This window comes from Cyprinodon tularosa, unplaced genomic scaffold (genome assembly GCF_016077235.1).
Source record: "Cyprinodon tularosa strain WSP-4 unplaced genomic scaffold, ASM1607723v1 ctg163, whole genome shotgun sequence".
Lineage (NCBI taxonomy): Eukaryota > Metazoa > Chordata > Actinopteri > Cyprinodontiformes > Cyprinodontidae > Cyprinodon > Cyprinodon tularosa.
In genome coordinates, this window is record NW_024038467.1 from 610,630 (window position 1) to 633,350 (window position 22,721).

Sequence of the window (22,721 nt, forward strand, 5' to 3'; positions counted from 1 at the left end):
CAAAATGTCAGAAATAGCATTGAGTTCAAGGTTTTATACAGTAGCCCAACAAAGCCTTGTTTTTGTTTAGAAAACATGCTAATTGGAACAGATGAAGGGGTCCACCCTTTTGGAATGGGGGTCGTTTGACTTCTTTTGTTCAACTGCAATACCCCATACCCATCAAAGTGTCTGAAAGGCCTGTCCTTAAAGGGGATTGCTGGACAGGCTGAATAGAGGAGGTCCTCCACTGTCCTGTACAGGGGGTGGGGCTAGGATGATGGGATTAACTCAAATTCCTCAAAATCATTTTATAAAAGAACAATTCGAAAAAAAAAATCAAATTGGAATTCTAATTGTATGATTTAAACGTTAAATTTGAAATGGCAGTTTTTCTTTTGCTGTCACTCTACAGGTCCTCCATACACCTGCGTTCATTTTGGTTACATATCTGATGACGTACGATCGCTTTAGTCTCACTGCACCCTCCGCCGGGGAGATCCTGTTGGACAAAACACGCGCTCCTCAGCGTCGGGCCTTCTACTTCCATGGTGACGAATCCAAAACAGCTATCAATGGCGCTCTTTTCAAACCACTTTACCGCGGAATCCTGTTATTGCAACAAGTTTCTGGTTATTGTAACCTGCTTTGTAAAACATTAACAATCTTAAAATGAATCTGGGGCTGGTTATGGATCCTTGGGATAGCACCAAAAGGGGTAATGTAGCGTTATGTTGACGTTTATTAGGCTAACATTAGCCGCTACAGAAGGGTGTTTACTAATAACTAGCTCTAATGTTTTTTTAAAGACCGAATAATAGTAACACCAGCTAACTCGGTGATTCGTGTAATAATACTATACCGTTTTTATAAATGAAACATCGGACTTGTGTGTATAAAAAATATTGATTCAAAGAACCGCAAGCATTAGAACAATGAACAGCAGCGCAGAGAGGAAATTCGTGAACCTTCGGAAACGTCTGGATCAGCTGGGCTACAGACAACCTTTAGGGATTGAGTCGCTGCCGCTCGTGGAGAAACTGTTCAGGTGAAATACCCTGTGCTCTTGTTGAGCTTTGTCACTGACGCCAGTCTGTGAATAACAGGCTGTAATCTGCTGTTTGTCAACATCTTCCCTGCAGCGACCTGCTTCATGTAACCGAGAGCCTGCGCACTGCCAAACTATCAGCAGGAAAGACCGAGAAAGAGAGCCGAAATGTTGATGCTCTGCTGGAGCCCTACAGGGCAGAGAATGCCAGGGTTGTCAGGGAAAACAATGACCTGCATCTAGAGCTCTTGAAACTCAGGGAGGAGAAAGATCGGGTCACTAGAGGTAAAGATAAAGTCGTTTGTCTTTGTATTTCCAGCAGATTTTAGTGAAGTCTCTCTGCAAGTTGCTGACAACCTTGTTCCCCCCAGAACTCAAATCACAAATCAGAAAATTGGATCATGAGACATCTGATCTAAAGTTTCTAAACAACCAGTATGTGCATAAAGTCCGCTGCTTGGAAAAGGACAGCAAGGCTAAAGCTGAGCGGATCCAGCAGCTGCAGGAGAAGAACATGCAAGCTGTTGTGCAGACGCCAGGTAATTTTTAGTCTGAACTGTCTGGCAGCATTGGGGTAAGGAATGTTTGACTTTCTTATACACGCTTAAATCCTCTGTTTTTGTTGTCTCACTTTCCCAGGTGGGAAAAAGCGCAGTATTCCTTTTCGACGACAGAGAATGCAGATTGATGAGCTCCTACCTCCTCCTTCTAAATCCACCTATCCTGTCCCCCAGCCTAATGATCCATACATAGCTGACCTGCTGCAGCTGGCCGATGGAAGGTTTGCTTTACCTCCCTTAATGGGGTCATAGAATGATTATATAGGGCAGGTACTTTTCATACCTAAATAAAATCTCTGGGGGAATTTCAAAATCGTCCTGGATTTTGCTCCGGCTGAGGATGGGTGCCTCATTGGTCTCTACTGAGGTCCAGTCAGCGGCTCAGCAGTCGACACTTCATATCGCCCCCCCTGACAAAAGTACAGGCCAGAAACAAATAAGGCAACATCCCTGAGTTGACGTAAATTTGGGGCTTCATTTGAATTCGCCCATTTCATGGTGGAAGTTTAGAATTGTGAGATTTGCAAAGAAAGGAGGTGTCAATGGGGTTTGAACGTCTCTGTGTCCATTTAACTATCGTTATTTATCTGTGGCAATGTGAACTCGGTTTTGCTTTCTATGACCCCTTTAATTGTGTTTTTACACTGCAAATAAAAAAGCTAAAAAAATAATGGTTTTTTTGTCCTAAATTTGAGATAATTAGATAGTATATATTTTAAATTAAGATGGAGTTTTTTTCCTAATATTAAACATAAATCAAATCAAAGATAAATAATTTTATTTAAAGAAAAATGTATTCGCTTTAATTTTTTTTGCAGTGTACCATGTACATTAGCTTGTTGTGGGTATTTACATCAGTTCCCCCCAGTTTATGATAACTCTGATGACTTTATAGGATTAATGAACTACAGGACGACTTTATCAAGCTTAAACTGGACCTGGAAAATGGCCAAGAATGTATAAAACATCTGAATACTCAGGTGAGTATAGAAATGTTTGTATATATATATATATATATAGGTTACATTTGGTGTAGTAATTATTTTATATTTAAGATGGTTTCTCTTTGAAAGGTGGATGAAAGGGACAGAGAGATAGAGCGTTTGAATCATGTTCTACAAGGAGGACGGCCTCATGATGTCATTTCTCTCGAAGCGCAGAACATCAGCAATGAAAAACTGATCGCCCATCTCAACCTTCAGGCAAGTTTAGTTATCATTATGTATAATATGCAAAACATACTGTGATTGTAAACAGGAGTAGGTTTTTAGTGACAAGTCTGTTCCATGTTTTATAGATCGAGTACCTGCAGGAGACCAATAGGACCCTGGAGCAAAGGGTAGAAGGACTGCAGCTAAAGAAGAAGGACGCCTCCACAGAGGTGGCAAATCTCTCCTTGAAGAACCTGGAGCTCTGTGAGGAACTGACACATATAGATCATCTTGCAAAATGTATGGAGATGGACAAGGAACGTGTGTTGGAAAGTGCTGATATGGAACTACAAGAGTCAAAAGTAAGAGAATATTTAACATAATATACACTGTAAATGCTGGATGTAAAAAGAAATACACAAATAAACTATTACATACATTCTTTATGTACAGAAAGAAATTCAAAGGCAGCAGAAAACCATTGAAGACTTGGAGGATATTATCACAAATTCTAGAAGGGTTGGTAAAACTGTTTTTTCTCTGTTTTTGGTCAGATTTGTTTTAATAATTTAAAGTAATGATTATATCCAGGAGCTGTCTGAAGGAGAATTTGAAAGAGATCGCTTAAGAGATCAACTGATGGAGCTGAAGGAGCAGAACATGAAGATGGAGGGACTAGTGAACTTCCTGGAAGACGAGAAAACCAGGCTGCAGGACAAAGTGGAGAAGATGATGGCTGCTGGTAGGAAGGAGCTTGTTATCGCTTAACCTCAGATAACGCTGGGTTACTGAACTTCGGATGACATCGGCTCCATATGATAACTTTCTGGTGGACTGATTCATGTTTTCTAGATAAAGAGCTGGTGCTGGAGTTGGAGGCTATGCGTGTTAAACATGGTGTCTGTGGGAGAGAGCATTCCCCATCTCGTCTGGATGCCTTTGTCAAAAACCTAGAAGAGGAGAGGGATTTCTATCGCCACGAAGCTGAGTGGTATAAGAGAGCCAGAGGAGCCGGGGGGTCAGGTGTGAGCCCCCGGCGCAGTCCAGAGAGAAGCAGAAGTTTGAAAGGCAATGTGACCAAAGTAAGAGATTAGGGATGGATTTTTCATATTATGGTTAGTCACTGGTTTTCTTCTAAAAATCAAAACTTTATTTTGTAGCAGCCAAATTTGTTTTTGATATTATGAAGTAAATTACAAGCAAAGACTTAGGACACTTTAAAGCATGAAATATGGATAATAAAGTCAAACACCTCGCTTTATTTAAAAAAAGATAAATTAATAACAGTCTCACATTTCCATGTTTAATATATATTTTTAACTGTAATAAATGTTTGTTATCTGGTTTATATATATAAAATTGACTTCATTAACATGCTGAAATAAAAATGTTAACTTAAAAAAGCACAGAGTTAATTAATCAAACTTCACATGTTGATGTATTGAAAACATTTGGAACAGACATGTCTAACTTCACAGAATGCTTTCTTTTGTTTTTCTTTTGGCTCGTAATCAACACTGTGTTGTCTTTACAGGTTATTTTTAAGCATCACACTTGTGACGCTTCCGTGTTAAACCAAAAAAATACCACAAAAACCCATCATATTGTCACCTAATCCTGTAGCCTCACATGACTCTTCCAAGTTTGGATAAAACGTTTAGATCACATCTCATTCTTCAGTGAAGCATATTCTGTATCTAAATATGTGTCATATTTCTTTAGAAGCTCAAAAAAAGGTCTCTTATTTTTCTTTTGATTTGCTTTGTAAACTGTCGCCAAATGTCTCCTAATATTCTGACATTTTTCAGGGGAGTGTTTCAGAGGTAGAACTGATCCGCGTCATCAAAGAACGGGATGAGATCAAGGCCGCTCTGGTGGACTTTGAGAAGCACATGGAGGAAATCCAAAAGAATGTGAAAGGCCTCACTGATGAGAGGGACCATTTCAAAACCCGCCTTAAGCAAGTATGTTTACATTATGATTGAAGATGTACAGCTTTGGGCATGCAGGTGGTGCAGTGGTTAGCTCTCACAATCCACATACGGAGTCCTCGACGCGGCCGACTAGGGTTAGAATCCGACCTGTGGTCCTTTGCTGCATGTCTCTCCCCCTCATACCCCCTTTCCTGTCAGCCTACTGTCAAAAAAATTTGAAGGTGAAGGTTGTATAATCCCAAGTTTGTGTTTATTTTTGAATCTGAAGGCTGAAGATGACCTAAAGTTGGCCCACAGAGCAGGTTTGTCGGCTGACATGTTGAGACTACAGGAGGAAGTGAGACGTGCAGAGGTAAAGCTTGAGCAGATGACCTTGGAAAGGGACACACTGATGGAGAGGTTAAAGGTAAAGACTTTATTGGAACATTTGGCATATTTTATTTACTCAGCTAATGCACACATGATCTAATAAAATCCCAGTTCCATATGATTTACTTATTTTGTTCAGAATCCCTTTAAATAGAACCCAACTAGATGTTCTCCTGCATTTTGCACCATATTTATTTATTAATTTTGCACCGCACTGAACCTTCAATATCGATGCCATTTGCACCATGACTTTAAACTGGTTTTCCTTTTTGTCCGACACTGTTTACATTCTTGATCACAGCTGCACTTTATAAATTGTAATGTTCATCTCACTGTTGTAAGCTCTTATTCACAGCTGAAAAGCTGTACCCAATGAAATATTGTTTTTTTATACACTCTGTGTTTATAAGAATACAGTAAAGCTTGTCTAAATCTAAGTTTACTCACCTAAAAAGGACTCTTATTGTCACTGGTGTTCATTTGCAGGTCGCCCAAGGTTCAGCTCTCAGTGACAGAGAGGAGAGGAGGATGCTCGACTTGGAGAATACTGTCAAGAGTGTGAGTCTGATTTATGTTAAAATATTTTCTCCACAAAATTATATCATTTTATCCTAACCTGGGGGCTTTGTGCTATAGCTGGAGCAGGAGAGGTTGGATCTGCAGTCTCAAGTGTTTCTGTTAAAGGAGAGTAAGGAGGCTGTGGAGGAAGAGCTGAAGGTTCGATCCACTGCTTCAGTCCAAAACGCAGAAGTTGTTGCCCAGCAGACGGCTGAGGCGAGCACTCTAAGGTGATTTACTGTTGATATCTGCTCTGTTCTGCTGTATACTTATCTAAACTGAGTAGTTCTACTATAAATACACCTGAGAGCTGATTTGTTGTTGTTTTTTTTTTTTGAGGGTATGGGAAACAGTTGTTTCAGAATATATTAATCATGCTTATTCTTTCCAATACAGAGTTGTGGTTTTCCTTTGGAAAAAATATGCTCCATTTTTATTGATTTAGTTTTTTATTTTGAATGCTACAGCTACAAAATGTTCTCAATTTGTGCATTATTATGGACCCTGTTTTTTTTCAATTTATGTTAAACAACAAGAGATGCATCAAATTGGATGCTACTGTTGCATGAATCCAAAATAAAAAAAATGGTCCTTAATTTGACGCATTGAAGAAATGATTCTCATATGAATCCATTTTTGTATTATTGATTGCTTTATCTCCACTTGATTTACCAGGTCAAGTTGTTTAGTAAAATCCTTGTGACTGTTGCAACATGTTGTTTTTTTACTGTATCTAGGCTGCTGCAGGAGCAGATGGAGCAGTCACTGTCTGATATGCAGCGTAGGCTTTCAGTGAAGATGAATGAGCTGCATGTGGCCCATGAGCAGATTGAAAAGCTGGAGGAGAGATTAGGTGATTGCGCTGCTCCAGCGACTGTTGCGAAACTTCTTGATGTGTTTTTTGTGTGTTTTTTTTTTTTTTGATGTATCAGCTTAAATGTTTTTTTTTTTTTTTTTTTTTTTTTTTCCCGTTAGGGGAGTTGAGTCAGCAGAGTTTAAAACACAAAGAGGAAGTGGCTGCTCTCCAGAAGTCTATCTCTCTCCTGGATAGAGAGAAAGACGCCCTGCAGGATGAGGTGGATCAAAAGGCAGAAAAACTGGTTGCTCTCCAGGACAACCTGTCCCAGAAGGTAGTAACTACTAAACTTGTTCCATACAAATCTTTATTTTGCTAAACTGACAATGTCTTTTTTTAAAACTATTTCCTGATACCTATTTGTAAAGGTACAGACAGAAATTTGTAAAAACTTGGACATAAATGTAACATTGAATAAACCGTTTATTGTTGCTTTATTTTGAAATGAAAACAACGTCAATGAATAGAACCTTTCTTAAAAGCCAGTGGAACATATATTTGAAGGTTATTTTTTTGCCCACATTATTAACCCCCATTATGCAGTAAATAGAGGCTTAAATATACATATAGATGCAGGGAATATTTCTGTTTACATCCCTTAAAAAGTTGTTTTCAGGTAATGTAGACTTTGTATTAAAAATAATTCAGGTAATTTCATTTATGTAGCACCAATTCTCGGCATGTCATATCGAAGCACTTTAAAGAGACCATCCAACTAGATCATACAGGCAGATTGGTTAAAAGTTTTCTTATTTAAGGAAAACTAGCTGATTGCATCCAATCATTTGCAGGATTCACTCCTCCTGGATGAGCATGTAGGGATGGTAGATATATGCTTATGTTCTGTCACCTTCTCTAAAGCATTCCCTCATAACACTCATGCATGCAGCGACAGTGGAGAGGAAATTTCCTTTTTAACAGGAAGACACCTTCATTAGAATCAGTATAAGCGGCTTCTGCTGAGGCCTTCTGGGGATTCAAAGAGACAGAAGCAGACATTGACAGGAAACTAGAATTGCTGATCCACAAATACTTTCTATGTTTGAAAAGGTTACAGTAAACAGGCTCCATGGGTAGATCTGTCTAAACAGTTAAAGTAGCCATAACAAAAAATTCATTATTTTAGATAAAAAGAACTGAAGATACCTTTTCAGACGGACTCTTCTGTGTTATTCTCCTCTGTGTTGTTTACATAACCAGGCTGGCCGCATTAAGTGTACGAACGTTATTGAACATGCATGTTAACAGCAGCCACTCAGGACTTACTGGTGTAACATAGCAGCAAAATGGCAGAAAGTGCATCCAGCGGATCAAAACGTTTACCTGAAGACACTTGGGACTCATTATTGGTATAGAATAAAAACAACGGTTTTTGACTAGGGTTGAACGATTTATCAAAAATCTAAATTGCGTTTATTTTCTATCAATAATTCGATTCTATCATCGTAGATTTTTCCTTCGCACAACAGACAAGCAAACAAGATGTTCACCCCAGGGTTTCAGTTTTTTTTTTCAAATCCTTGAAAACTGGCATGTCCAAAGTCCATTGTTGCAGGAATTTACTGTAACCTTTGTTTGGCATTTACTTCTACTTGCATCCATAGATCTGTGTGCAAGCTGGGAGTTTCTTTTTTTTTCCCACAACAAACCCACTTTAAACATATAAAATGCTGGATAAAAAAAAAAAAAAAAGTGCATCTGCATTTGAAAGTTGCCTTTTTTTAAATTGCGGATATATATTGCAAATGCAATTAGTTGCCCAGCCCTATCTTTGAAAGATGTGCGCTGATAAGGTAAGGGACAAAACAAGGATACAGACTCATGTTTTTAAGGTGGAGAACATGATGACCAGCAATGGACCAATGTTACTGTGATGTGAGGCAAGTAGCTGGTTGCCCAGCTAAAGCAGTTAGTGCTGTTTAATGCAGCCCTGCAGGTGTGTGAGCTGTCCACGCTGATCTGCGCATTGAATTCAGCAGAAACATTGGTGTCGGCCCTAATTGCAGAGTGGGCACAAACACAGCAGTTCGATGACATATCATCTAAATGCACTGCAATTTTAGGACAACATGCAACGAGGTTGTTTACGGTTGAAGCAAAGTTAGGACATTAGATATACAAAGACAGCTTATCTAAACAGGATGTAAATGATTTGGAGATTATTTTGAACCAGCGGAAAAGAGTTGGTGTTTTGAAATTTCTGCAGAACGTAAAGCTAGCTCTTAGTTTCAAAAGTGAGAGTGCTGGAATCTGCACATCTGGTGGTTTGTCAGGAGGCTAGTGATCCCAAACACAGCAGAACTGCTTTCACACCAGATGAGTGGGGCTAACATGAGAAAGCCAAGATGTTTGTTTGTGACGATTTGCAACATAAATAACATCAAAATGATTTATAGTGTAAATATGAGTCATGTTTTATCTAAAAAGTTGGTGACTGTGATGTTCATTGTATTTAAATCCATGTTCACACTGCAGGTTTTACAGTATTATTTATATTCACTTTTTTTATGAAATATGATTTTCTTTTTTTCTCCCTGCATGGTCGTTCAGACTGCTACTTAAATGCAGCCGCCATCAAATTACAATTTGAACTTTTTACTCAAAGTGACCAGCATGCACAGAAGGACAGCGTTGATGATGCACATCAGCCCACTGTTCCTGGAAGTAACAGCAGTCATAGTCTGGATGATAACGTGAACGTTGGTTAAAATGCGCCATGAACGTTCAGATACAAGATGCTATAAAAGATTTTGGAGATGTAGCTGATTTGGGGAGTCGAAAAGATCGGAATTGGGCTGTCCTGACTTCTATGAAAACACCAAACATGAGTCTCATATGGGCAAAAAAAGATTTAGGTGGCATTTGCCAGCAGTGTCAAAGTAACCTAAATGCAGAGCCTGAAACGTTATTAGCTGATTGGTTATTAGATGTCGAACATATAAAAGCAAAAATCAAGCTTTATGAAATTTGATCAGAGATTTACCAGCTATGGCTGTTATTTATATTTGGTTCGTACTCCATATTTATGTAAAAATCTGGAGTAAATGATTCATAAATTCGTGGAGTGGGTGATTCTAAAGAACGATTCTCTGACATCTTCACAGGAAAAAACTCTTGACGATGTGAGACTCACTGTCAAAAATATGGACAATTCCCTTGCGTAAGTACTGCTTTTAGTTGCTCCATATTTCTGCAGTAAATGCGCCACAGTAAGATGCTAATAAAGCATCTGGGATTTCTTTCTTCCATTCAGTCAATTGCAAGGAGCATTAAAGAGCCGTGAACGGGAAATCAGCAGCCTGAGGAGGCAGCTGGATGCGTCTCAGGAGGAGCTGGCCGCCCTCAAGAGAGACAAAGAAGTCACGCTAAGAGAAAACAGCAGGCTGCAGGATGACCTGGCCACCATGACCAGGGAGAACCAAGTAGGTGTTAATATTAAGTCATATCTTTGTCTTTTGTGTGAGAAAGTTAGAAAATGCTAACTAAAATGTGAATGAATGAATGAATGTGTGTATAAATACATGTTACATGGTTAAGTTTGTAATTGTTGTATCAAGAAAGAGAAAATTCAATAAAATATATTGGAGAAAGAAAATGCTTACTATAAATGTCTCTCTGTCCAGGCGGTACATTTAGAAATGGAGGAGGCTTTGCATGAGAAGGATGAGTTAAAGTTGAGGGTCCACTCATATATTTCGGAAGTATCCAGAATAGAGAAACTAATGGCCACAAAGGTAAGGGAATCTTCTAATTTCTTCTGTTAGTTTCTGTAAACCCAGGAGGTAACTGGTAACTAATGGTCCCCAGGAGCAGGAGAACAGGGATTTACTGGAGCGCTTCAGGATGGCCCACTCTGGCATGCAGGAAAAGGAGCAGAAGCTGCATCAGGCTGAATGCCTGAATAACTCCACCCGCCTCGAGCTGCTCTCCTCGGACACAGAGCGCAGGCAGCTCCGGGACACACTCAGGCAAAAAGAGCGAGAGATCCAACAGGTAAATAAACAAATCTACATTATTTGCCAGCATATATGTAATGCATCGTTGTGTTAATTTAGCATTCCCCCCATTTTTTCTCCCAGCACATGCAGGCCCTACAGGCCTATGAAGCCCAGGTGTCCTCACTGGTTCGTGGGATGTCCCGACTAGAAGAGGAGCTGAACAAAGCACAGGAGGAGAAGGCCGCTCTCCTTTCAGATCTAGCCTCTGTCAGGGAGCTCTGTGTCAAACTAGACTCCGGGAAGGACCTTGTTACACGACAGCTGACCTCCAAGAGCATGGACTTAGAGAGGGTAAGACTCACTATGCTTTCCTTAATCGCACTACCACTCATTACTGAAACAAGCTTCATTCCACAAGGAGGACATCTGAGCTGCTTCTGCATCTGTTGTTCAGTTTTATAGCGGTTGTATATTTCCTGTTTTAAGGTGAGTGGGGAACTGGAAGACGTTCGCTCAGAGGTTGAGGTCCTGAAGAAACAACTAGCCAGTGAGAGGCTGACAGTGCGCAGCCTTGAGACACTGCTGTCTACCAACCGGCAGAAGGAGTTCCAGACTCATCTGACTGCCAGTGAGAGAGAGTCTGAACTGAAAGTCCTGCGTGACAGGCTCACTGTGGCCGACAGCAAAAAGTAAAGAACAAGTCATTCTGCCAAGCTGAGTGCAATAAAATATTTTTAAAGAGGACACTGAATGCTTTTTTCTTATGTGCATAAAGTGTAGAGCACGCCAGAGAGGTGTCCCAGCTCCGTGGAAAAGTGTCTCAACTGCAGACAGAAATGGATGTGCTGAAACGACAGCTGACCGCTGAGCGATTCGAACGGTGAGCTCATTTTTATTTAGAGAATAACTTTTACCATTGTAACACTTGCCGACACAAATGTATGGAAGATATTAAGCAACATATATAATGTTTATATTTCACGGTTTCTGCCATATGAAAAGGTTTGGAAAGATTTGCAGGCCTGAAACATAATAGAAAAATGAAATAAAGACTGGAAAAATATTTTTATTCCCTGTCTTATTGTCCATTTAGTCATCAATATGTCCATCTATTTGTTCATTAATGGATCCATCCATCATTGCCAGTCTATCCCTGTTTTCCATCCATGTTTTTCTTCCTGTCTAATTATGTCATCATAACCTTCTAATAATCCATCAATCTCTATTCATCCATACATGTTCATTTTTCGTTCATTCATACTTCCATCCGTTAGCCTCTCTTTCTTCCTTTCGCACTTCGTTTTTTTACAGGTTCCATATTTAAAGTTTGACAAACGCTGAATAAAAATCTGCACTAAATTAATATTGAACCTATTTATTCATATTAAAATTTGGCTTAAAATAGTAAAAATCTAAAAGTTTGATGCGTTGGGATCCAGGAACTGCAACAAATCACTCTGGTCACAAAGCTGGAAACTATTTTTATAGCAATTGCTTACATGTATGACTATATATTTTTAAACAATGCTTCTGTAGTTTTTAGGCATATATGTTTATATGCAGCATTTACCACCTTAGCCTAAAGCTTTGACTTTCAATGAGGAAGATTTATAGAAAAGCATTATTCTGTTTCATTTAGTTGTTGATCCATCCCTGTTTGCTTTTAAGGACAAAGACTTGTCCTCTTTCTGCTCTAAGGTGAAGATTTTTCTGTTTCAGGAATTAAATTATAAGTAGTTCTTGTGGAAATCCTATACATTAAATATAAGCTCATCAGATAAATGTTTACAGGTGTGTGAAATGGCTCATATTGAACCATGATTTTGTTATTTCTAAAATTATTTTGTCCTCTATGTTGACAACCATAATTTTTTTTAATTGCTGAGTTTTAACAGTCAATTGGTCATTCAAATATAAGAAAAAACTGCAGGTACTTTGTAACAATTACTGGTCATTTAGTAAATACTTTGCTGTAGATGTTAAGGATTGTAGATCTAAGGTTTGGTGTCAGCTTGCTGTACTAGTAATAAGTACTGAAATTCAATTACTTAAATGTGATTAAATGTAGAGTCCTAAGATATGTGGCATTGTTCAACTCTCCTCAGAGAAAGAGCGGTTCAGGAGATGCGCAGACAGGGATTGTCATTTTCATCTTTGCAAAGCTCGTCTCCTCTCAGCTTATCTGGAGGCTCTCATCACACCTCTGCAGAACGCTCCATCCTCCGAACTCAAGAGCACTCCTCAGACAAATCTACAGACAAGTCTACAGACAAGTAAGGTTTGGGCATTAAGACCATGAACTTTTTATTACTGAGTAACTAAATGTTGACCACCTCCTTTTTCTTCTCCCTTTCAGGAGCGTTAGCTTCAAGGACTGACCTTTCTAAAGACATGAAGTTGCACAGACCTTTACTTATTTTCGTTTATATATATTCATATTTTATAACACCTGGTATCAGGCACTTTCACACGTCTGAAAGTAATTTTATTCATAGCCTTAACCAATAAACTGTTAATGAAATGTTTCACATGTTGGTGAGTGTGTAAATATATATATATATATATAAGTAAATTGTCGTTTTCTAAATAAATTATTTGTTGAATAAATTAATTAAAAATAAAAAAAGGCTTTTACATGTTTCTCAGTTTTATTAAATTGTAAACAGTTGAGCATTACATGAAAAGTCAGGGGAAAATAAACATCTGAGTTCACAGCATCAGATTGACCCATTGGTTTAAAAGTCCTGTTATCTGGGTGCTTCAAGTGATTTGTTTGTATTGTTCTTTTTTTTGGTAAAGAACTGATAATACAACACAACAAAATTTATTTTAAAACAAAGAATTAGGTGCAAAGTTTGAATAGGTTAAATGTAGCCATCAAGTTTTGTTTTTGGCATTATTTATGTTGTATATGAAGTAGAGCTCTTTTAAAAAATGTTTGGTTTCTTTCTTTCGTCCAGCTAGGGTTGGATCATTTAAAAAGATGAACATTGAGCTGCTTATCTATTCTAAAACAAGTTTTGGTGTCTGTTAGGGATCATTTCCAGGCTAAAACACCCAGTTATCCAGCTTCAATCTGAACAGATTATTAATATCACGTGAAAGGAAATGGAGGCTGCTCAAAGCTTCAAAGAGGAACAACAATGTTGTTTAAATAAAAGCCAGTTTTACATAATCAATGACTAAAGAGTTAATTAAGAAGTTTGTGCTCCTTCACATAAATCTCCTTAAAACATTGATTGATTGTGTTGCTACTAACAAAGATGGGAGCAATACCGTGAGGAAGACTAATTAGGGGTCAAGATAATAACCCAAGACCACCATAACAACTGTCAAGCATGGAAGTGGCAGAATCCCACTAAGGGTCTCCTTTGCTGCCAGTAGTATTTTAACTTTCTCCAACTGTCTACATGTCTCAAACAGCTAAATGTGAAATACTACATGCTACATTTATTGGACTATGCCTAAACGTCTGATTCATACCAGAAAAATTTTGGTTTAATTAGGTCTAATCAACAGTTTGGGTAAAAGGAGTAATCAAATATCGCAATTAGCTCAAGTTCTACAAAATAATTTTTATCCAATAAGTGAAGGGATATAACTATGTACACATTTGAGTCGGTGTGAACTGGGGCTGACAAAATGTATCAGATTAATCGATTATTGAAATGTTCAACTAATTTAGTAACTGATTAATCGTAAACTGGAGTGTTGAGACTTTTTAAGATAAAAAAACCTATTCTTCTGTCAATATGCTCTATCCAGAACTCATCTAGTCGAAAAGTTCTAGTTTTAACTGGTTTAATTTCTTTTTAAAAAATCTTTAAGGAACTTTTGGCTATCCGATTATTAGCAAAACAATAAATAATCGTTAATTGCGGCCCTAATGTGAAGGTGGAGGTAATAAACACATTTAAAATTGTTCAATTTATTTTTAAAATTCATTGAATGTGTATCATCATTCCACCCTGGAAAAAAAAACACTACAAACAGACCATTAAAAGAACCAAATTACTGGTAAACATACCAATGAATGTTTGTATGCAAACCTTAAGGTGAAACTGTGTTTAGCCTGCTAAACCACAACATTTCCCCAGAACCTATGAAACACAGACCTACGGTACAATCGTCCAATAGCAGTAAATGAATCAGTCTATTCACTGTAACAGTTTTTATGAAGTTTCAGGAATGTCTCATTACCTCATATTGACACTTTAGTGGTTTTTAAATCATTGTGACATGTATGAAATGTGAAAATACTTTTTATTTACGTTTTATTTCCCCTAAGGTATAAAAATAGTCCAAGAAGAATATCTATAAAAAAAAAGCGGGCATCTTTTAATGCCGACAGTATTCAGTGGTTGTGTTTGGGAGGGGGTAAGCAAATAGAGAAAAGTCTAAAATGTATTTGGGTAGAAGGTCCCTGAGGAACTTCTGTGGCAAAGTGCACAAGTAATAGTGTAATGTTTCTGTCGTGACAGGCTTGTACCAAGTTTGTCTCTCAGGGAAGCGAATGAAAGGCGGCGCACCGATGCGCTGGAGCACATACTCAGAGTCCCTTTCAAGGTGCTCATAAGAGCCAATGAAATTATAAGAAACAACACAAGGCTGGCATAAGTTGTAAACAGGCATCCAGTGCTCATTCATGCGTTCCACATCCTCGTCCAACAAGTAGCGGACAAACTCTTCAAAGGTCACATCATCTCCGGTCACAGACGCATCCTTGGCATGGCCCTTCCTGTACCGCTTTACAATCTCTACCCCATATTTTTTCTTGTAGGATTCAATCTCTCCAAACTTGTTTCTGTAGGCAGAAAGTAGTCGCTCCATGGGTTCTCGCACAAACATGAACTTGAAGTAGTTCTTGAGGCGGTAGCGGATTTCTTCTGGCTTCAGGGAGGATAGGAAAACCAAGTCGCTGCGATGATCCATCTTGATGCTGACATCCACACTCTCCAGGGCTCCACTCAGGACCTTCAGGACTCTCTTCCAGTTGGAGCACGCCACTTTGGGAACGTAGCAGTAGAGGAAACGGTACTCGTCGTTCACTAGGATGTGCTGCAGCACTGTCTTCCTTTGCAGGGGGCTCAGTGTCCAGATGCTGTGGGGCATGTTCTTCTGGCTGCACATGGTCCTGATGGTGCGATTCCGGATCTCCTGGAGGATCTGAATGTGAACATAAATGCAGGTTAATTACATATGTTCCACCAGTTAGCAATTTCTTGCGAAATTATTCATACCCCTACAACGTTTCCCCCAATTTATGAAACTACAATGAAAGTGTCAAAATATGTTCTATGCATTTCTATGAATTTTATCAAATGTTTGCAGCAATTTAAGCCTAGGACGGTGCCATGAGCTGCAGGTTAAATTTCTCCCTGAACCAGTGGCGGCTGGTGAAAAATATTTTTGGTGGGGCTGATATAGCCTAGTGTATGTCTCCAACTAATCCGGAATAAGAATTCAAATAAACAATTGGACAATACATACAATTTAACAGTAATGATTTAATTTACTATATAATAACAGTAACAGTGATGATTTGGGTCACTGTGACGGGGTTCTTTGGCCTCCAAGAATCCAGGCTCAGTCGGGTTACCGGTGTTGGTGACTTATTGAGCTCAAAAACTCAAAACAGGGTGCAAAAGAAACTAAACATATACAAGATACTCTGGGCCTCAGCCTCCCTCCAGTTACCAGCAATGTAACAAAGAAACAGAAAACAAAAATTGCCGCTTTTCTTCCCACAGCCCTCATTAAATAGTTTAAGCCCCTCCCCTCAGGCTCTCTTATTTCTGATTTCTTCTCATTAATCAGTTTTGTCCATATATTACCTCCACAAACAATTGATGTACAAAAACAAATAATTTTTACAACTTAATTCTTTTACACAGATTCATTGACTTATTCAATTACACCAAACTGGGTTTGAACCCAGCAAAGATGCAGCCAGACTGAAGATGACAAGTCCCCATAGCATAAACACGTACACACCCACACCCACCACACACACACACACACACACCCACACACACACACACACACACACGGCTAACCCCACTGAAATATTAAGTGTGCACCCCAATATGCCAGCAGGTAACCAGGACAGCTTGTGTGTTTTAAGTTAATGGAGCTACTGGTCTCAGCGCGAGTGTATTGGTCCTCACAAACACAGTATAACAGGAATGTGTGTGTGGCGCGCAAAGTTAGAGAGGTTGTTTTAAGCGACGAGGTGGATTCGTCACAGTCACAATAACCATGACATGAAATGTTCATATCATACAACAGGGATGTTCTGGCAAACGGGTAGATAAATAAGGATCTCACCGAATTTGGTGGAAGCTGCATCTCGCTCGTTACATTCGCCATCTTCCCTCTAATTGTCTGCACCTGCGCTTGGGTTCAGAAGCCTGTTAAAACGCAGTATTTTCAGCGCCCCAAGACCATAAAGTTCCGAGACGCTGATTGGCCATTAAATTCACCTAGCAATAGTACATGATTGACAGATTCTCTGCAAATGTGGGTCAGTCTGATCACAGCCCCCAGAACAGAGACGGTAGGAGTCTGTCTGTGGAAATCCACAAATTAATGACAGTAGATAGGGAAATGTAGTTTATATAATTTGTTTTGCTTATAGGTACACAGTCTAGAGAGTAAAACTGACATTTATGAGTTAATTTCTAAAAATATATTTTACGTTTCTCTCTTCTTATCAGGGAGGGCGGTGCCCCAGCGCCCCCTATGGGCCAGCCGCCACTGCCCTGAACCTGCTTTTGTAAAACTGAGGTGAATGTTGTTTTTTTTACTTAGAGTGCTATGGGAGCATATACTTTTATTTACTATGATGCATGAACATAAAAATCATCTGAATACATGAAGTAGAAGTGTTCTGAACAGGATTAAAGCCCTCAAGACTGCGAGTCCTAATGGCGTCCCTGGACATGTCCTCGGAGTGTGCTCTGGGGACCTGGAGGTGGACCTGCTTCAAATCCATCTCCATCGTCCCACCTCCAACCCATCCAGAGTCAATGACTACCATCCGTTAGCCCTCACCTCAGATCCTGCCTCCCGCCCACACTGGACCCCCACCAATTTGCATAGAAGCAGAACAGGAGCACAGAGGATGCAGTCCCTATAGCGCTGCAATCTGGACAGTAAGAACACTTACACCAGAATGCTGTTCTTAGACTTTAGTTCAGTATTTAACTCTTTAACTCTTCCTATCAAAACTCATTACCAAACTCACAGAGCTCAGCTTTAGTTCACTCATGTGTAACTCAATTTGTATCTTCCTGACCAATCGGCCTTAAAGTGTCTGACTGGACAACCACTTCTTATCCACCATCACCAGTTCCTTCCTCTACTCCCTCCTCACCCATGACTGCAGACCAGAGATGGGAAGTAACGAAGTACAAATACTTCGTTACTGTACTCAAGTAGATTTTTCTGATATTTTTACTTTACTTTACTACTTATTTTCATGGCGACTTTTTACTTCTACTCCTTACATTTTTACACAAATATCTGTACTTTCTACTCCTTACATTTTAAAAAATTGGGTCGTTACTTTAGTTTTGAATCATTTCAATGGAGTTACCGTTATTATTTTTCACGTCATCAATTCTGTGAAAACGGAGCAGTTTTCCCCCTCTGTTCCCAAAATGTAGACGCCGTCTATCACACACAGCGTCACATCCTTCACTACATTTCCCAGCATGCACCACAGACCGACCGTCATGGCGGCGGCAGTTCCAAACAATTCACCCGGTAATTTACACTAGTTCCGAAATTACAACGTCGCCTTTAATTCAACACTTAACTTACTCACCAGCGTAGCAAACTCTGAAGGTACCCACTGCGACAGCTTTAATATACATTCCGTAGTCGGCATTAAAACTTCCCAGTCAAATTACACATTCTCTTCCCTTAGTCCGTCAGCATACTGGTCCGTGTGGAAACACGTACCGCATCGGAGCCAGTCTCTTATCCATTGTCCCATGGCTTTGGAAAAGACTATTAGGGGGCAGAGGTGTTAAGTGGGATTTCAATGTATGTAATAATTGTTTGCATGGTAATAAGTAGGTGAAATGGTAATGTTAGTATGGTTAAATTATTTAATAAATATGTATGTTTTTGTATGAATGATGCTATTGTCTGTATTTATTTTTCTACAATGCTAACTGTGCTTTATTGGCGATTTGCCTGTTTAGTTGGGCTGTCTCAATTGGCTGATTATTGGTGGGTCTATTTAACGGGCACACTCCCAATGGCTTAGGGGGGCTGCTTGGAGAGACTGGTTGGAGAAACTGCTTTTGAAGGTCTGCATAGAGAGACTATATTTAAAGTCAGCTTGCTGTGAGGCTGTCAGTGTTTTGTATGGCCTGCAATGGCCGGTTTTGTTTTCTTTATTTGAAAGTATTTTGTTTGTTTTGGTTTTTTTGTCTTCACCGTTGCACCAGTAAATAAACCGCTATACGCTTTTGAACTGGAATTTTGTTGTCCGCTGGTTCTTACCACCTTTTTGCAAATCATCTGCTTACTCCTCCTCTAACGTGAGACGGGAGCTGGCGAGCCGTTTTCTCACAAATACCAAATTCAGTCTAATTGGATGGGAATCTACGTTGCATTTGACGAACCACTACAAGATGAATCGACAGATTCGGCGGTATTGATTCGTGGGAAATCATTGCAGCTTGGTGGCGTTAGCATAGTAGCATGGACGACGAGATGATTGAAAATGAACACAACGGAGATCTAGTCCTATTGGCAGACTTCCATTTAAAATGTAGGCAACGGCATGAAAAAAAGTGGTTTCTACTTTTACTTTTATACTTTAAGTAAATTTACAAGCCTGTACTTTGTTACTTTTACTTGAGTAAAGAAGTTTAATCAGTACTTCCACTTTTACCAGAGTATTTTTTAACACAAGTATCTGTACTTTTACTCAAGTACGGAAAGTGAGTACTTTTGCCACCTCTGCTGCAGACCCGTGCATGGCTCAAATGCCATCATCAAGTTTGCAGATGACACTATGGTGCTCAGCCTCATTAGTGACAACCAGTTTAGGTCAATGCCCATGTCTCTGTCCATGTACTCTTCGCATTGTCAGGATCTCTGTGAATTATAAAAGCTTGAAATATTGTTTTATAACCTAATCCTACTTTAACCTTCAAACATTATCATCCCTAAGCTTTCTGCATGATGAATTACAAACTTTTTGATGGTCTACCATAAAATACCTTTAAGTCTGTGGACATATTTAAATACTGAGTGTGTGGAAAGATATCCAATGCATTTTTCCTGGGATTTTAAATCATTCTTGACTTGACTTTTGCTATTAGGAAATTTTAACAGAAAACAAAAACGCCAAACCGTACATTTGTTGATTTCCTGTCTGGGAACCTCAAACTTTTGCAACCCTTTTTGTTAGGAGCGTATAATTGTTGTAAAATTTAAGAAAACATCACTTAAAAGGTTTTGTAGACCTCAGATCAGAATTTGACATCCCAAACCAAAACTTCTATAAATATCCACCACATTGGAAAAGTCAGGGTAAATGTCCTTTACTTCATCAACAATTGAGGAAATCATGGTAAACTCCACAAAGCTGAAAGGGAAGACCTCAGCGATCTTTGGGGTATTACTAGACTATAATAGCTCACTAAGAACTCTATGGCAAAAAGATCTAGAACAAGATCTTGATAATGAGCTTTGGACCAACATGTGTGGTAATGTTTTTGTTTCTTTATCTTGAAACAAAATCATTGAGCAAAATTACAATTTAATGCATAGAATGCACTTAACACCAGTCCGTCTTAGCTAAATGTATCCTACTGCATCTTCAAGTGTGTTTGTAAAAGACACTAGAATGTATTTTGGAAATGCAAGAAACTCAAACATTTTTGTAATGTAAGTGCATAGTCTTACAATCAAACTCTTGCCAATTCAATTCAAACTCTCACCTCTATTTAATCTCTTTGGTACAGATTCAGATAATACTCTAAACCCGATCGCCAATAAAAGGATTGGTATAATTGCTTATGTAGCCAAAGATGTATTCTGCTCAACTGAAATCAAACTACAGCAGCTACATTTAATCTGTTTAAAACAGTAATGAATGACACAATGCAACTGGAGCACCGCAATAAACCACCTGAAAGGTAAATTGTTTGCTCAAATATAGGGACCCTTGATCATCCCCTGATTTCCTTCTATGCAATATCCCATGTTGACCTAACGCATCACTTGTGATCGTGTTTACCTGTCTTTTTTTATGATAACATTGATAACAATAATGCACTTGACTTATTTTATTGTATTTATTATTTTTAATATTTTGTTTATCTAGATTTTTTTGTTACATTAAGTTTATTTTCCTCTCAATCTACGTATACATCCTTAATATGTGCAATCATTTATTTTTCTCTGAGATTACATATGTGTTCAGTACGGAAGAGGATTAGGGCCACTGGAAAAAAAAAAAGTTAACTGATTTTTACATTTTATTTCAGTTTAACAGTTTAACTTTCTCAGAATTCTGACTTTAATCTCAGAATTCTGACTGAGTTCTGACAATAAAAAAAGTCAGAATTCTGACTTTTTTCTCAGAATTCTGACTTTAATCTCAGAATTCTGACTTTAATCTCAGAATTCTGACTGAATTCTGACAATAAAAAAGTCAGAATTCTGAGAAAAAAAGTTAGAATTCTACATACTAAACTGAAATAAAATTTAAAAATCAGTTAACTTTTTTTTTCCCAGTGGCCCTAATCCTCTTCCGTAGTTCAGAATGTTGTGTTTGTGTAACAAAATGAAAATCCAACAAATAAACAACTGAAAACATCCCTTAAGATAACTTTTTTTTTTCATATTTCTGACAAAAAAGCAAATCTGAAGTCTGTTTAGAAGAACTTTAAAAGTAGAATCAAAATAACTCACCTGGGACTCCACGTCCACGCTGTCTGAAATGTGTCTACGGGTCTCTCTGCTGAGATCCAGCCGCCTCGGGCTTCCCCGAGGTGAAGGAGTCTCCATGCTGTTCAGCATTCCTTTTTCTATCATGAGCAGCAGGCCTCCGGAGGCAACGATCACCAGGAAGGTTAGCACCGAGGGCAGTACGGCGGAGCTGCGGCGGACCGGGCTCCACGCGCCGCGCGCTCCGTCGCTCCTTCTCTTTCCGTGGTCCTGTCTGCGTGGAAGCATCATTAAAGTGACCCGGCGGTCAGTTTGGTGACTGCCAGCTTCCTCACCTCAAACGTTTGCAGCTCAGTGGAAGTTTCCGCTTGTTCCATACCACGTACTCACACTCAAAGTCAGTTGTAACTGAATTGAAAATCCTGTCCAGATTATCACAATAAAGTCCCAGAAAGTTATTTATATAAACAGCGGAAAATACTCATAAATATATATTTTTACTCTACTGTAGGCTATAAAGCAATTTACGTCCACTTCTGTTTTTATTATTATTTCGGTTCATTTCTTACTTACAAATATATACTTTCAAAATAAAAGCCACAATCATATAAAATATTTTAAGAAAATCTAAAATCTTTAAAGAAAAAACCTTAGATATGTCGCTTATATGAAAATGTATTTGCCGTCACAAATAATTTTGAGATTGGTGTTTAAACAGAAAATCACTGTAAACACTGTGGTCCTCCAAACTCCTCCTTAAAAACGAACAGCTGGGAAATGTAGTTTATTTATATGACGTCATTCCATGATGTTTTTTAACTTTGCCCAACATATAGTTCCACAACAAAAACTCAACCTTAAAGTCCTCTAGTTTTAATCCATGCTTTTAGATCAGTTATAGCTTTTTGCATCTTAAACAAATAATGTGTTTTGTATATAAATGATTATATTCTGAACCACTGCACACAATTGACATCCTCTTATGTATGTTTACATTGAATAAAACTGAATAAAACTGTTTCTACTGAATTTTGCACCACGTTCTTCTGATCACTGGTGCACTTTATTAATGCTAATGTTAATTTCACTGTTGAAAAGCTGTATGCATTAAAATAATCAAATATCACCATTAGCTCAAATTCTATGAAGAAATATTATTAATCCAATTAGTGAAAGGATATAACTGTATGTACACATTTGATTCAGCATGAACTAGGGCTGACAAAGGTAATCGATTATGGAAATAATCGCCAACTAATTTAGCAATTGATTTATCGTTGACTGCAGTATAGAAACTCTAAAATATGCCTTTAGCTGCCAACCCACTTAGGGCAGTAATTATACTTACTGCCCTAAGTGTATATATACACGTATATATATACCTGTATATATATATATATAGCTGTATATATGT

General features: G+C 38.6%; 2 protein-coding genes across 3 annotated transcripts; one reads left to right on the forward strand and one right to left on the reverse strand.

Annotated features, from left to right (window-relative positions):
• The first annotated feature begins 462 nt into the window (after window positions 1-462).
• Window positions 463-13,031, forward strand: cep135 (centrosomal protein 135). Of its 2 annotated transcripts, none has more exons than XM_038280719.1 (25): window positions 463-1,027; window positions 1,122-1,312; window positions 1,399-1,566; window positions 1,667-1,808; window positions 2,483-2,567; window positions 2,661-2,789; window positions 2,885-3,100; window positions 3,192-3,257; window positions 3,330-3,480; window positions 3,591-3,820; window positions 4,547-4,702; window positions 4,941-5,078; window positions 5,528-5,599; window positions 5,678-5,829; window positions 6,337-6,452; window positions 6,575-6,729; window positions 9,560-9,615; window positions 9,709-9,877; window positions 10,079-10,189; window positions 10,263-10,448; window positions 10,535-10,744; window positions 10,880-11,082; window positions 11,169-11,273; window positions 12,499-12,654; window positions 12,750-13,031. In XM_038280719.1, exons 1-25 carry the CDS (start codon window positions 915-917, stop codon window positions 12,769-12,771), a joined length of 3,498 nt encoding a protein of 1,165 aa, XP_038136647.1. In that variant the 5' UTR covers window positions 463-914; the 3' UTR covers window positions 12,772-13,031. The 2 variants fall into 2 exon arrangements, with proteins under 2 accessions (XP_038136647.1, XP_038136646.1); XM_038280718.1 differs by having other exon boundaries at window positions 12,499-12,666; window positions 12,750-13,030.
• On the reverse strand, window positions 13,023-21,720 carry chst14 (carbohydrate (N-acetylgalactosamine 4-0) sulfotransferase 14). The gene is made up of 2 exons (XM_038280720.1): window positions 21,332-21,720; window positions 13,023-15,559 (listed from the first exon to the last, which is right to left on the reverse strand). The coding sequence occupies exons 1-2, from the start codon at window positions 21,596-21,598 to the stop codon at window positions 14,732-14,734; spliced, it is 1,095 nt and encodes a 364-aa protein (XP_038136648.1). The 5' UTR covers window positions 21,599-21,720; the 3' UTR covers window positions 13,023-14,731.
• Window positions 21,721-22,721: the final 1,001 nt, after the last annotated feature.

Coding starts and splice junctions, on each gene's coding strand:
- cep135 (XM_038280718.1), top strand. CDS start 915: ATGAACAGCAGCGCAGAGAGGAAATTCGTGAACCTTCGGAAACGTCTG. Junction 9,878..10,078: donor CCATGACCAGGGAGAACCAA/GTAGGTGTTAAT, acceptor CTCTCTGTCCAG/GCGGTACATTTAGAAATGGA. Junction 10,449..10,534: donor AAGAGCGAGAGATCCAACAG/GTAAATAAACAA, acceptor TTTTTCTCCCAG/CACATGCAGGCCCTACAGGC.
- chst14 (XM_038280720.1), bottom strand. CDS start 21,598: ATGATGCTTCCACGCAGACAGGACCACGGAAAGAGAAGGAGCGACGGA. Junction 15,560..21,331: donor GCGTGGACGTGGAGTCCCAG/GTGAGTTATTTT, acceptor GTTCACATTCAG/ATCCTCCAGGAGATCCGGAA.